This window comes from Lucilia sericata, unplaced genomic scaffold (assembly GCF_015586225.1).
Source record: "Lucilia sericata isolate MDLA Ls3-8-SP2 unplaced genomic scaffold, ASM1558622v1 Contig001352F_arrow, whole genome shotgun sequence".
Lineage (NCBI taxonomy): Eukaryota > Metazoa > Arthropoda > Insecta > Diptera > Calliphoridae > Lucilia > Lucilia sericata.
In genome coordinates, this window is record NW_023995296.1 from 51,368 (window position 1) to 68,578 (window position 17,211).

At 31.0% G+C, this 17,211-nt stretch overlaps 1 protein-coding gene across 1 annotated transcript; it reads left to right on the plus strand.

The window, feature by feature from the left end:
- Positions 1 to 531: 531 nt before the first annotated feature.
- Positions 532 to 17,034, plus strand: LOC119611056 (protein hunchback). The gene is made up of 2 exons (XM_037966511.1): positions 532 to 1,082; positions 13,812 to 17,034. Exon 2 carries the CDS (start codon positions 13,915 to 13,917, stop codon positions 16,288 to 16,290), a length of 2,376 nt encoding a protein of 791 aa, XP_037822439.1. The 5' UTR covers positions 532 to 1,082; positions 13,812 to 13,914; the 3' UTR covers positions 16,291 to 17,034.
- The last annotated feature ends 177 nt before the right edge of the window (positions 17,035 to 17,211 follow it).

Below are 17,211 nucleotides of genomic sequence, written 5' to 3' on the forward strand. Positions count from 1 at the left end.
CTTCCCTCCCAAATATTATTAACAAAGGCACCAGAGCGCCAAATGTTTGTCCTACCCTGCTAGACAGTTTAACTTTACAGCAAAATATTTCGTGGGGGAGAAAAATAACTTTGAAAAGGGATATTTTTCTTCTTCTTCTCTGCTACTTAATGACTGAGTAGGGGGAGCAGAGCAGAAAGTGCAAGCAGACAAAAGTAGTAAAATGGAAATAGGAAGAAAGAGGTGTTTTTAGAAGAGAACAAAACGAACGCGTGTAAGAGTGCTTTAGAGAATTATAATTATTTGTAAAATAATGAGAGCAAAACAATGATAGCTGTTGTTGTAAAACTGCACCAAGTGCATGTATGTTGTTTGTGCTTAGAAAGTTTGTTTTTGATAATTTTGGGAATTTTTAGATTTTGGTGGATTTTTATGTTAGAGAAGAGTATGTGTATGATGATGATGAGGTATTTTGATTTTTGGATACTCAGGGAGCATTATTAGATATTATATTATTTTTTTTTTATTACATTGTAGTACATTAAGTGATGCTGAGCAAAATGAAACATTAGTCGTGCTCAGAGCCTCTAAACGTTAAGGATTAAGGTGGAAAGACTAGAAATATTTTGAATTTAATATAAAAAAGAAATTGTTTAATAATTAATAAAATAAATTAACAATAAAAGGAAAAGAAATTAAATTATTTATAAAAATTAACAAAATATTTATTAATTTATTTAAAAAAAAAGTGTTACAAAATATATTTCTCTTAATAAAAAAAAGAAAATTAAACTTAAATAAACTTGGAAAAATAACAGTAAATTTTTGATTACTTTTGTTGCAAAAAAAATCAAAGGAAAGCATTTGGTGGCTAGTCTAAACAAATCAAAAAGTATAAAAAAACAAAATAAAAAAAATTTTTGGTCATGCGTAAGAAATATAGAAAATAAAAGAAGAAATACAAAAAAAAAACACCAAAAAATACACATTTAAACCTTAAAAAAGAAAGAAAGAAATATAAAAAAGAAACAAAAAAAGAAAAGAAAAAAAGGCAAAACCTCCTTAACAACTGGAGTGGGAGCTTAGAAAAGGGAGATTTTCAGGTATTTATTTACTATTTTATATAAAAACCTATAATATATTTTTATTATTTATATTTATTAAAAAAACACACACACACACATACCACCCACAAATTTTGACTTTTTATTTTAAGTAACCTTCAAAAAATTTTTAAACAAAACAGCATCTTCATCATCAACATCAACATGCTCATCATTCACCGACAAAAAAAAATAAAAATTGAAAATAAAAACTGCATTATTTTTAAAAGCGCATTTTTCTTAATATTTTTTTTTTTTTCTTTTTGTTTATGAATAGCAAAAAATAAAAAAAAAATCTAAATATTGCCCATTTTGCTTATTACTACTCGTACTAAAAGTGCAGTCGAGATTTTTAGCGAAAATATATACACACATTTTTAAATCGGTTTTTTTTTTCTTTCAACTTGGCAGTTTTTTATGTGGCTTTTTACACGTCATCTGCCAAAATGTTTTTTCTTTAAAAATCTATTAAATTTTGTTTAAATCAAAATTGTCTTGTTTTTTTTTCATTTAAATTTTTTAAAAATTTTTATGTTGTTTTGTAATTTAATCAAAGTCAAAGTTGTAATATATTCTATTTTTTATAAAATTTTTATTATTTTTTAGTATAAATAATAAAAATAAGTCAAAACACCCTACATTACTAACTCAAAAACTTATTTTGAAATATAAGTCTTACAAACTTCTTGTTTCCAACTTTCAAAACTTACATCAAAACAGACTTTTAAAGTATGGCATATTCCCTTAGTCGTCTAAAATTTACTGCATTCCTTTTTTCCAATCTAGACTTAATTAAATTTCATTCTAAAAAAATGTCATATTTTTTCCAAAAACCACCCTCGAATTTATCTAAGTCTCGCTCTTTAAAGTTCACTTAAGTATACATACTATTATGCAAATCTTGAGAAATAGAAAGGAAAGAAGTTATATTTAAAATCTCCTCCAAATTTTAAGTGGCTGCGAATTTAATTGAGCGCAAGTTGAGTTTGACAAATTTTATTACTCAGTTTTTTTTTTGTTCTACTTTTACTCAATATTAAAATAACTTTTTACAGCAGGGTTGGAAGTTTTAGTACTATTGTAATAAGTTTGGGACTTTTTGATAACATTAAACATTACAATGATAAGTAATAACTTTTTGTGGGTAAAAACTTATAAATTAATAGCATTTAAACCTGAACTAGACTAAGTTCAAACAGTAGAATCTACTAAGTATAAATTATACACTAGACTAAGTATAACTGTAGACTTAACTGTAGACTAGCTTCTAATCAAAACTAAAGAATTGAATCTTGTCTGTACTATAGACTAAACACTAGTCTAAACTAATGACTAGACTTCAGTCTATACTATAGACGGAACTGTAGTCTAAACTATCAACTAAAGTAAAATCTAAACTATAGTCCAAACTTTAGTGTAATATATATATACCAGACTTTAGTCTTAATCATAGGCTATACTATAATATAAACTATAGTCTGGACTGTGGTCTAATTTGTAATCTAAACTACAGTCTAACCTACATACAAAACTATATTCTAAACCATAGTCTAAAGTCTAAACTATAGGCTAGATTAAGTCTAAATCATGGACTTGATTTAAGTGAAAACTTTAGACTAGATTCTAATCTAAACTATAGACAAGAAAGACTAAAATATAATGTAAACTCTAGACTAGACTTTAGTCCAAAGTGTATAATATACTATAGCCTAAACTATAGACTAGATTACAGTCTAAAATAGACCGAACAATGTATATTCAAAACTATAGACTAGACTATAGACTATATAAACTGTAGAGTTTATACTATAGTCTAGTCATGAACTTAAGTTTAATATAGACTATAATCCAAACTTTTGACCAGACCATAGTCTAAACTATAGACTATAATCAAAACTGCAGACTAGACTATAGTCTAAACTGTAGACTAGACTATAATCTGAACTATATACTATGATTGATTATGATCCAAAAATAGTGACTATACTATAGCCAGAAATATAGACTAAACCAAAAACTTGACCATAGACTAGACTATAGTCCAAACTTTTGATCAGACTAAAGTTTAAATTATATACTAAACTAAAGTCTGATTTATAACTAAACTTTGGACTAAAGTTTATTTATTATCTAAACTATAGTCCAACCCATAGTCTAAATTATTACCAGTGTATGGTCTAAACTATTTACTATACTAAACTACTAAACTACAGATTAGACTATATTCTAAACTATAGACTCGACTATAGACTAGACTATAGTCTGAACTATAGACCAGACTATAGTCTAAACTATAGACCAGACTATAGTCTAAACTATAGACTAGACTATAGTCTAAACTACAGACTAGACTATAGTCTAAACTATAGACTGGATTATAGTCTGAACTATAGACTATAGTCTAAACTATAGACTATAGTCTAAACTATAAACTAGACTATAGACTATAGTCTAAACTATAGAATAGAATATAGTATAAACTATAGACTAGGCTATAGTCTATAGTTTAAACTATAGACAAGACGATAGTCTAAACTATAGACTTGACTATAGTATAGGCTAGACTAGATTATGATCCAAATTATTGACTATGGTATAGACTATAAACTATAGACTAGACTATAGTCTAAACTGATCTAAAATGATCCAAACTATAGACTAGACTATAGTCTAAGCTATAAACTAGACTATAGTCTAAACTATAGACTAGACTATAGTCTAAACTATAGACTATACTATAGTCTACACTATAGACTAGACTATAGTCTAAACTATTGACTAGACTATAGTCTAAACTACTGATTAGACTATAGTCTGAACTATGGACTAGACTATAGATCAAACTATAGACTAGACTATAGTCTAAGTAAAGTCAATAATATGAATCATAACCTAGTCCAGTCTATGTAACCTACTTATGGTTAGACTATAGGTTTGTCTACAATAGTCTAAACTACAAACTAGATTATAGTCTAAACTATAGACAATACTATAGTCTAACCATAACTAGATTATATACTGGATTATGATCCCAACTATGGACTAGACTATAGTCTAAAATATAGACTAGACTATAGTCTAAACTGTAGACTAGACTGTAGTCTAAACTATAGACTAAACTGTAGTCTAAACTATAGACTAGACTATAGTCTAAACTATAGACTAGACTATAGCCTAAACTATAGACTAGACTTTAGTCTAAATTATAGACTAGACTTTAGGCTAAACTATATACAAGACTATAGTCTAACCGTAACTATATAGTCTAGACTATATTGTGATCCAAATTATTGACTATACTATTGTCAGAACTATAGACTAGTCTATAGTCTTCATATAGTCTAGACTATATTATGATCCAAATTATTGACTATACTATTGTCAGAACTATAGACTAGTCTATAGTCTTCATCATAGACTAGAGTAGACTGTAACCCAATCTTTTGAGTATACTAAAGTCCAAACTATAGACCCAGCTATTGCCTAAACTATAGTGTAGACTGTAGTCTAAACTGTAGACTAGTTAATAGTCAAAATTATAGACCAGTCCACAGTCTAAACTATAGACTATAGTACAATCTAAACTATAGATTGGACTATAGTTTAAACTATCATTTACCCACAAAGTAGTTATCCTATCGAAAATATTGTCAAATTTCCCATAGCACACCTATTTATTTTTACATATTTGTCATAATTTTTTGTAAAATATTCATTAGCGCGTTTCATATTCATGTTTTCGTCAAATAATAGTCATCAATTTTTGGTAGATTTTTGTCATCTTTTTGTGATATATTTATTATGAAGATGTCTAAAAATCTAATTGTTTAATTTTGTTGGTGTCTCACATGAAACGTTTTGTCGTAATGATACTAAAATAGAGTGGTAACAAAAGGGGGGGTCTAAAGGTAATCTAACCATGAAAGTAAAACAGGTGGCAAAGCAGTAGTTATATTCAAAATTAATCATTTTACAGTTTTTGTATTTTATTTTATTTTATAAACTAACCCCAGCCCCCCCTTACTTTGCCTTGCTATTGTCATTTCAATCATCAAAAAAACTTACTAGATTTTTTTCAAAAATGTTTTTTTTTAATTTTCTTGTTTTTTTTTTTTTTGTAAAAAATGCATAAATTTTAGCATTTACGTCTTTTGGCTTTATTTTCAAATACTGCATAGTAGAAGAAAAAGAACACAAAAAAGAAACATTTTTGTTAAAATATATAATTTTTTCAAATAAACAAATATCTATATTATAGTTTTTCATAGGAAAAATACCAGAACTAAAACGTTTTTATTTAATGATTTTTTTGGGTTGATTTTTGTTTAAGTTTTTTTTTTTTTTCATTTTGCACTGCACTTTTTTGTTCACAACTATAAATATTTTTTAATAATAAATACCCTACTTACAAGGTTAAGGGTATTGGGTGGCAGAGGTGAAGAGTTGGTCACTACAATATAATGAAAAATTAATTTTCTCTTTTGCTTAATGCTGGTATCAACTTTAAATTTTAAACACAATGAAACCTATAAGTTTTTCATGTATATTACTCAGGCTCAAGTTCGATCCCCATTTCCGATAAACTTAAACTATTTTGTATTTTTCTTCAAATAGTAGTGCCCTCTAAAGTCTTTACTTACCACTTTCATTGTTTATCTTGTTCAATGTTCAATATTTACTTTTTCGTTCTTGTTGTTGCTGCTGCTAAATTTTCGTATTAGAAATCTTTTCGAAAAAAAATAAGTCCGTAAAAACGTTTATTTACACTAAACTGTATACACAAATACAAAAATATCTCTATCTTTTCTTATTTTTTTTTTTTTGCGATTTTGGAAATGCATGAACAAAAAATTTTCTAATTTTCCTGTAACAAACAAAAAACAGAGAAATGAAAAAAATCAACTGCACATGTTGTGATTTGTAAAAAAAATTACGACAAGAACAACAAAAAAGTGCATATAAATCTCAATAGTGGATACAATTAATTTTGAAATAAGTACATGAGGAAATTAGTTTCGAAATTGTTATAATTTGAAGATGACTATAGCTAAACAAAAACTATAGACTAGACTATAGACTAGACTTTAGACAAGACTACAGACTAGACTATAGACTAGACTATAGACTAGACTTTAGACTAGACTTTAGACTAGACTATAGACTAGACTATAGACTAGACTATAGACTAGACTATAGACTAGACTATAGACTAGACTATAGACCTAGACTCTAGACTAGACTATAGACTAGACTATAGACTAGACTAGACTAGACTATAGACTAGACTATAGACTAGACTATAGACTAGACTATAGACTAGAGTATAGACTAGGACTATGACTAGACTATAGACTAGACTATAGACAGACTATAGACTAGACTATAGACTAGACTATAGACTATAGACTAGCTATAGACTAGACTATAGACTAGACTATAGACTAGACTATAGACTAGACTATAGGACTAGACTATAGACTAGACTATAGACTAGACTATAGACTAGACTATAGACTAGACTATAGACTAGGACTTAAGACTAGACTATAGACTAGACTATAGACTAGACTATAGACTAGGACTAAGACCTAGACTATAGACTAGACTATAGACTAGACTATAGACTAGGACTATAGACTAGACTATAGACTAGACTATAGACTAGACTATAGACTAGACTATAGACTAGACTATAGACTAGACTATAGACTAGACTATAGACTAGACTATAGACTAGACTATAGACTAGACTATAGACTAGACTATAGACTAGACTATAGACTAGACTATAGACTAGACTATAGACTAGACTATAGACTAGACTATAGACTAGACTATAGACTAGACTATAGACTAGACTATAGACTAGACTATAGACTAGACTATAGACTAGACTATAGACTAGACTATAGACTAGACTATAGACTAGACTATAGACTAGACTATAGACTAGACTATAGACTAGACTATAGACTAGACTATAGACTAGACTATAGACTAGACTATAGACTAGACTATAGACTAGACTATAGACTAGACTATAGACTAGACTATAGACTAGACTATAGACTAGACTATAGACTAGACTATAGACTATAGACTAGACTATAGACTAGACTATAGACTAGACTATAGACTAGACTAAGACTAGACTATAGACTAGACTATAGACTAGACTATAGACTAGACTATAGACTAGACTATAGACTAGACTATAGACTAGACTATAGACTAGACTATAGACTAGACTATAGACTAGACTATAGACTAGACTATAGACTAGACTATAGACTAGACTATAGACTAGACTATAGACTAGACTATAGACTAGACTATAGACTAGACTATAGACTAGACTATAGACTAGACTATAGACTAGACTATAGACTAGACTATAGACTAGACTATAGACTAGACTATAGACTAGACTATAGACTAGACTATAGACTAGACTATAGACTAGACTATAGACTAGACTATAGACTAGACTATAGACTAGACTATAGACTAGACTATAGACTAGACTATAGACTAGACTATAGACTAGACTATAGACTAGACTATAGATAGACTATAGACTAGACTATAGACTAGACTATAGACTAGACTATAGACTAGACTATAGACTAGACTATAGACTAGACCATAGACTACACTATAGACTAAACTATAGACTAAACTATAGACTACACTATAGACTACACTAAAGACTACATTATAGACTACACTATAGACTAGACTATTGACTAGACTATGACTATAGACTAGACAATAGTCGAAGCTATAAATTTGAAATTATTAAAACACATAGGCCTTATTTTAGACCAGTCGACGATATATTGCTGTTTAATATTTCAGTTTTTTTAATGATTTAAAGCAATATTTGTTTGTATTTTAAAACTATTCATTTTACACTTGGCCTCTAAAAATCTTTATATACAAATATTCAAATAAATAATAAAAAATTTAAGAAAAATAAATAAATTCAAATGAAAAAAGATCTTTAACAGATTTTCGTAAAAAAAAGAAACCCCAAAACAAAAAATGCACATAAATGAAAAAAAAAAAATATTAGAAAAATAAATGTATTTTTGAAACGCAAAATTTTAAGTGCAAGTAAAATACGCACATTTATTTTATGAAAGTTTTTTTTTTTGCAAAATTTTCATTACTAAATCTTTCTTTATGTAGACAACAACAAAAAATACTATTAAAAATTATATGTCATTATTATTATTTTTTGTCTTGTAGTATTTTTGCTAAATGTCTTGTTGATGCTTTTAATTCCTGCTGGTGAAAAATTGTTTCTTTTTTATGTTTTAGCAAATTATTATATTAAATAATTATATTAAATTAATTATAGAACATTTTTAATTGTTTTTAAAGTGTTTTCCGCACTTTTATTTTGGTGAAAATTGTAATAATAATAATAATGCGTTGGTGGGATTTTTAATAGAAGAAAAAGTGCAAGAATTTGAAATAGAAAATTTAAGTAAAATAAAATGCGGCTGTTTTTTTTTTTTTTTGTTTCAAACAGGAGACAAAAACAGACTAATTTGTAGCAATTAATTTATTTAAATTGTCTCATTTAGTAAATATTAAACATAACCGTTAATAACTTTAGACCTTAAATTATTTACTGTTCGGGTCTCTGTTTATATGTTTTACTCTATAAAAAATCGTATTTAGGCATCTTGGTACGAACCATTGCGTGGGACAACCTCCATGACGCTTCTCCGACAGATCTTGACAATTTTGTTAAAGAAAGCTCTAGCAATCTCCTACACTGAAAATATCAGGAACTCTGTTGAATTTTAATAGAACTGAACTAAACTGTACTGGAACTGAACTAGAACTAAAATAGAACTGGACTAGAACTGAACTAGAACTGAACTAGAACTGAACTAGAACTGAACTAGAACTGAACTAGAACTGAACTAGAACTGAACTAGAACTGAACTAGAACTGAACTAGAACTGAACTGGAACTGAACTGGAACTGAACTAGAACTGAACTAGAACTGAACTAGAACTGAACTAGAACTGAACTAGAACTGAACTAGAACTGAACTAGAACTGAACTAGAACTGAACTAGAACTGAACTAAACTGAACTAGAACTGAACTAGAACTGAACTAGACCTGAACTAGAACTGAACTAGAACTGAACTAGAACTGAACTAGAACTGAACTAGAACTGAACTAGAACTGAACTTGAACTGAACTTGAACTGAACTAGAACTGAACTAGAACTGAACTAGAACTGAACTAGAACTGAACTAGAACTGAACTAGAACTGAACTAGAACTGAACTAGAACTGAACTAGAACTGAACTAGAACTGAATTAGAACTGAACTAGAACTGAACTAGAACTAGAACTGAATTAGAACTGAAGTAGAACTAAACTGGAACTCAACTAGAACTGAACTAGAACTGAACTAGAACTGAACTAGAACTGAACTAGAACTGAACTAGAACTGAACTAGAACTGAACTAGAACTGAACTAGAACTGAACTAGAACTGAACTAGAACTGAACTAGAACTGAACTAGAACTGAACTAGAACTGAACTAGAACTGAACTAGAACTGAACTAGAACTGAACTAGAACTGAACTAGAACTGAACTAGAACTGAACTAGAACTGAACTAGAACTGAACTAGAACTGAGCTAGAACTGAACTAGAACTGAACTAGAACTGAATTAGAACTGAACTAGAACTGAACTAGAACTGAACTAGAACTGAACTAGAACTGAACTAGAACTGAACTAGAACTGAACTAGAACTGAACTAGAACTGAACTAGAACTGAACTAGAACTGAACTAGAACTAAACTGGAACTCAATTAGAACTCAACTAGAACTGAACTAGAACTGAACTAGAACTGAACTAGAACTGAACTAGAACTGAACTAGAACTGAACTAGAACTGAACTAGAACTGAACTAACTGAACTAGAACTGAACTAGAACTGAACTAGAACTGAACTAGAACTGAACTAGAACTGAACTAGAACTGAACTAGAACTGAACTAGAACTGAACTAGAACTGAACTAGAACTGAACTAGAACTGAACTAGAACTGAACTAGAACTGAACTAGAACTGAACTAGAACTGAACTAGAACTGAACTAGAACTGAACTAGAACTGAACTAGAACTGAACTAGAACTGAACTAGAACTGAACTAGAACTGAACTAGAACTGAACTAGAACTGAACTAGAACTGAACTAGAACTGAACTAGAACTGAACTAGAACTGAACTAGAACTGAACTAGAACTGAACTAGAACTGAACTAGAACTGAACTAGAACTGAACTAGAACTGAACTAGAACTGAACTAGAACTGAACTAGAACTGAACTAGAACTGAACTAGAACTGAACTAGAACTGAACTAGAACTGAACTAGAACTGAACTAGAACTGAACTAGAACTGAACTAGAACTGAACTAGAACTGAACTAGAACTGAACTAGAACTGAACTAGAACTGAACTAGAACTGAACTAGAACTGAACTAGAACTGAACTAGAACTGAACTAGAACTGAACTAGAACTGAACTAGAACTGAACTAGAACTGAACTAGAACTGAACTAGAACTGAACTAGAACTGAACTAGAACTGAACTAGAACTGAACTAGAACTGAACTAGAACTGAACTAGAACTGAACTAGAACTGAACTAGAACTGAACTAGAACTGAACTAGAAACTAGAAATAGAACTAGAACTAGAACTAGACTGAACTAGAAACTGAATCTAGAACTGAACTAGAAACTGAACTAGAACTGAAACTAGAACTGACAGAACTACTAGAACTGGAACTAGAACTGAAACTAGAACTGAAACTAGAACTGAAACTAGAACTGAACTAGAAACTGAACTAGAACTGAACTAGAACTGACTGAATGAACTAGAACTGAACTAGACTTGAACTAGAATCTGGAACTAGAACTGAAACTAGAACTGAAACTAGAACTGAACTAGAACTGAACTGAACTAACTAGAACTGAACTAGAACTGAACTAGAACTGAACTAGAACTGAAACTAGAACTGAACTAGAACTGAACTAGAACTGAACTAGAACTGAACTAGAACTGAACTAGAACTGAACTAGAACTGAACTAGAACTGACTAGAACTGAACTAGAACTGAACTAGAACTGAACTAGAACTACTAGAACTGACTAGAACTGAACTAGAACTGAACTAGAACTGACATTAATGAACTAGAACTAGAACTGAACTAGAACTGAACTAGAACTGAACTTGAACTGAACTAGAACTGAACTAGAACTGAACTAGAACTAAACTAGAACTGAACTAGAACTGAACTAGATCTGAACTAGAACTGAACTAGAACTGAACTAGAACTGAACTAGAACTGAAGTAGAACAGAACTAGAACTGAACTAGAACTGAACTAGAACTGAACTAGAACTGAACTAGAACTCAACTAGAATTCAACTAGAACTGAACTAGAACTCAACTAAAACTGAGGTAGAACTAATCTTGAACTGAACTAGAATTTAACTAGAACTAAACTAGAACTAAGCTGGAACTGAACTAGAACCAAACTAAAACTGGATAAAATAGTAGATTTAAAAATTTAAATAAATTACTTTTAAATTGAAAATATAAAAAAACAATTACTAAAAATGTTGTCTAAACATCATAATGAGATTTATATTAAATATCTATAACATAATATAATGATATGCTAATTTCAATACACATACGCCAATAACTATGGAATATTTAAAATATAACTTTTAAGTTGATTTGAAGTTCAACGACTGCGTAGACAATAGGGCGAACTTAGGCAGTGCTCATTAAAGGCTGTATTGGGTAAACCGCCTCATACCACTAGGAATTTAACTAATTTTGCAGATTTTAAATTGTTAGTGAGAACTTAGCTATACTTAAATAAAATATTAGTATTTGTTAGAGAAATATATAATTAAATGGGAGAAAAACGTGAGCTATTAGAAATAAATTTTAAAGAATTATATAGAAACAACCACTTTTGGTGAATTTAAGTTTTTAGGGGAGGAGGGGGTGGCGAATAAAGAGTTAAAATTAGAATATAATTCCAGAATTTTCTTTAAGGCATAAATAATTTCTTGGTATTTTAAAGGCAAATAACAAAACACTTTTTAAGCCGTTAGAAATTTGGAAATTTTAAGGCTTGATTTTCTAAAAAAAATTTAAACAAATGCTGAAAATTACACTTTACTTAAGTAACAGTTAAGTCCGTTCATAAATTTCTTAAAGAAATAGTGCGCGACTTAAGGAAAAAATGTCTAAGTTAAGTAAGGTTCATTTATAAATCTGCTTAATCTTCAACGAATTTTTTTAATCCATTCTAAAAATTAAAAATCCATTTTTTGTTGTTTTGGGCTTTGAGAGCGAGAGGCGATATTTAAATACCTGACCTTACCTGTGTGCGAAAGAAAGACAAATCGCGAGAGGAAACATAAAAATCGTGAACAAAAAATAAACACAATATTTAAATTTGATACAAATACTCAGCTAATGCTCAAAGAAAAAAAGGATATTATTAGAAAATAATAACAACAACAACTAAAACTACCTGTGTAGTAGTGTGCGTGTGTGTAGCACACACACACTTAGAGTTGGTGTTTTGTTTTTACTTATTTTGAACAAATATTGACTTTTTTTCAACTAATCTGTGTGTTTAGAGGAAATTTAAAATTACAAGAGTGTGTGTGTGTGTGTGTGTATGTGAGCGTGTGTTTCTGTGTGAGAGAGAGAGAAAGTAGAGAGTATTAGATAGTTAGTTGTGTGTGTTTTTGTGTGCCTGCTTTAGTGCATAATGGGAAATTGTTTTTGTTTTTAGAGAGAGCCGAGTCCTGTTTGTAATTCTTGTTTGCCGTTTAAATACTTGGCTGATTTTTGTTTACAGCATCAGTTGCATTCTAGCTTCAATACGATAAACATCTCTCTCTTTAGTATTTTCTTAAAACGGAATACGAAAGATTTTAAAAAACTAAAAAAATTTATAGTGCGAAAAAGATTTATAAAATCTTTTTTAAACAAATAAACTTCCTAGAAGTTAAAAACATAAACATTTAAATTTCAACGAATTTATTTAAATTATAAAAAAACTAAACAAAAACAACAAGACATCACTGTGGATATAATTTAAAAAAAAATTGCCAAAGGTACTTTTAAAAGTTCCCCCCCAAAGGATTACTCTATAAAATACAAACCTACAAAAAAATATATAACTAACTGTGATTGGTTGGAAAAAAATAAGGAAAAAAATTAAACCATTTTTTTATCAGAAAAAAAGGCAAATAAAAAAGTGTTTGACTCAAAAAAAAAAATCACCCTTATAGAGAAGGAGGGGTGTAAAAAAATTCATACACATTTTTTTTGTTCTTTACACCCTTAATATTAACATAACTTTATGGTGCTAAATTTTAAAACTTCAAAAAAAATCTTCTTTTAATTAAAACCATATTTTGTGTATTCTTAAAAAAACTCTTTTTAATTCTTAAAAAAAAATATATAAAAACAAAATCTCCTAAACTAAAAAAAACGCGTAAATTTTAGCGCTTGCGCCTTTTTTAGCTTTTCTTGAAAAATATTTTTTTTTTTTTTTGGTTAAATTCACGCTCTTTTTTTCCTTATTTTTTCAATATATTTTTTTTGTAAACTTTATACAAATTTTTTATTTATTAAATTATTTTATTTTCTTTTTCATTTTAGATCTCCTCTTTTGGTAATTTTTTATACCCCACCTTATACCAAAACCCCCCTTTAAACCTAACCCCCTGAAAACACACACACACACATTCTAATAACTGCCAACATGCAGAATTGGGACACCATGCAAACCACCGCTAATTATGTGGAACACAATAACTGGTATAACAATATGTTTGCCGCCAATATCAAAACAGAACCGGGCACTTTAAGTCCAACACCACAAACCCAGACACAACAACATTCACCAGCTCCCTCATCCGCCTCCTCTAGTACACATTTGGAAAATTATTTGAAACAACAGCAGCAATTCTCTGCCATGGATACCAATATGACTTCCTCACCCACGCAAAATAGTCAGCATCATTTGGCCAGCAGCAGCAGTAGCAATAACAACAGTGAACAGCAATTTTTCGATACAGCTGGCATGCATCAGCAATTGATGCAGCAACAACAGTATCAGCAACATTTCCAACAGGCCCAACAGGCGGCCGCACAAAATCAGGTCACTTCACATTTGCCTTTGGGTTTTAATCCTTTAACACCTCCCGGCCTACCACAAGCTGTTTTACCCGCCATGTCTCACTTCTATACACAGTCGACTCAACAGCAGCGCCAGCAACAGCAAACACCCAGTCCCCAGCCCTTGACTGCTTCACTGCTAGATAATTCTGAAAAATCCGCCTTGACTCCTCGTCATACACCACCCATGGATATAACACCTCCCAAATCGCCTAAGGCCTCCAATTCCCTCAATCTTAATGAACATCATCAACAGGATCAAGAATTAATGTCCAATTCCAGTGAGGATCTCAAATATATAGTCGATTCGGATGATGATGAAACCATACGCCTACCCATCTACAATTCACATGGTAAAATGAAGAATTACAAGTGCAAATCCTGCGGTATGGTTGCCATCACCAAATTGGCCTTTTGGGAACATGCCAAGACTCACATGAAACCCGAAAAGGTTTTACAGTGTCCCAAATGTCCCTTTGTCACCGAACTGAAACATCATTTGGAATATCATATACGCAAACACAAGAACTTGAAACCTTTCCAGTGCGATAAGTGCTCCTACTCGTGTGTCAATAAGTCCATGTTGAATTCGCATCGCAAATCTCATTCCTCGGTCTATCAATATAGATGTGCTGACTGTGATTATGCCACCAAATATTGTCATTCATTCAAATTGCATTTACGCAAATATGATCATAAACCCGGCATGGTTTTGGATGAAGAGGGCATACCCAATCCCTCGGTTGTTATTGATGTCTATGGCACCAGACGTGGCCCCAAGAATAAGGGTTCTTCCGGCTCTAATCTGAAAAAATCCAATACTGAATTGAAAATGCCCTCGACTTCTCAATTGTCTGCTGCTTTGCAAGGTTTTCCTCTTAACACGCAAAATAACATGCCTGCCTCTCCCGCCAAAAGCAGCAGTTCTGTGGCCTCCGAGTTACCAGCCTTGACTCTTAATATGTCTTTGCAGCAACAGCAACAAGCACAACCAGTTGCCAACTCTCAAATTTCTCCCTCACAACAGTCTCAAGCCTCCAGTCAGAATGGCAATTTACCCAATCTTTTGCCTCCTTTGGCTTCTTTGCTGCAGCAAAACCGCAACATGGCCTTCTTCCCCTACTGGAACTTGAACTTGCAAATGTTGGCTGCCCAACAGCAGGCTGCCGTCTTGGCTCAACTCTCGCCACGCATGCGTGAACAATTACAAAAGCAACAACAGGAACAAAACAACGAACAACAACAGCCCGTGCAGGAAATCGAAGATTTGGAAGGTGATGACGACGAGGAGGAGGAAGAGGATCAAGAATTCGATGGTAAATCAGTAGACTCAGCCATGGATTTGTCGCAGGGTACCCCTACCAAGGAGGATCAGCAGCCACAACAAACTCCCGAATTTGCCATGAATCTGAAATTAGCCGAAGATAATGTAGAAACTCCCCTATTCTCTTCTTCAGCGGCGGCCAGACGCAAGGGACGTGTGCTCAAACTTGATCATGAACAATTGAAATCACAACAATTGCATTCAGCTCCAACTTCACCTCAAGCGGTTAGTGCTCCTGAAATGCCCAATGCCTCATCGCCCATAGCCGCCTCAGCACCACCCACCAAAATCGATGATCACTCTTCGGCTGATGAGAGTATGGAAACTGGCCATAATACCCACAACAATCCTTCTAACACCAGTTCCACCTCGACCGCCTCCTCTTCCGGCAACAGCTCCAATTCCTCCTCTACTGCCTCCAGCAGTGCATCAACTACAGCCAACTCAAGTCCCTCGGCCACGCCCACCATGTACGAGTGCAAATATTGTGATATCTTCTTTAAGGACGCTGTACTCTATACCATTCACATGGGCTATCACAGTTGTGATGATGTGTTCAAGTGTAATATGTGCGGAGAAAAGTGTGATGGTCCCGTGGGGCTCTTTGTGCACATGGCTCGCAATGCTCATTCGTAAGAATTGCACTCAAAAACATTAACAATTTTGTAAATTTTTTGTTATTTCTTTATTTTCGTTGCTTTGAATTGTATATAGAAACCCCAAAAAAAAACCCTCCCCCCCCCCCCCCCCCTATTTAAGTAGCTTAGGTTTGGTTTTAAATCTTAAAAAAAAAGATTTAATGCCCCCTAATGCGAACTGTTGTCAAGAATTGTAAATATGAAAATTTTAGTTTTTTAAGTCATATTTTAATTTTATTTTTATAATTTTTTTTACACTTAAGCAAATGGTTCCTTTTTATGATTACTACCCTAATATTATGATTAATTCTAATTTAGTATATTTCTCACAGTCGGACAAACAAACGAACAAAACAAATTTGTTTATGTCAACTATATATAGTATATAGTATTCTTATATATTTGTCTCAACTAAATGTATATGTATATGTATTGTAATTTTAATGTAAGCAAAACAAACAAACCAACAAACCCCATTTAAATTTAACAAAAACCGTCAAAGGTTTAAAAATTTTCTAGTTTTAAATACAAAAAATTTTATATTTTTAGTTTTAAATGTTAAGCTAACTTTTAACACAAAATAAATATATAAACACAAAATTATAATGCCAAAATATTACAACTTTTTTTATTTTATTTTAATAATAATAACTTTATAATTTTATCTAAATAGAATTTTTTAAACAAAAGTTTTTATTATGTTCAAAATTGGTAGTTCAATTACTTTTGTATAGTTTGTAAGGAGAACCAAAAAAAAAAAAAAAAACAAATTTATATTTTGAAAAAAATCAAAAAAAAAAACAAGAAAATAAAACAAAATTATTTTTCATTATAAAAAAATTTAAAACTTTTTTATTTAAAAAAACAAATTTTTAGTTAAATTATTATTTATTTTATATTTATAAAAATAAATATTTCA

What these genes read in the sequence shown, in the direction of transcription:
- LOC119611056 (XM_037966511.1), top strand. Translation starts at nt 13,915, where the DNA reads ATGCAGAATTGGGACACCATGCAAACCACCGCTAATTATGTGGAACAC.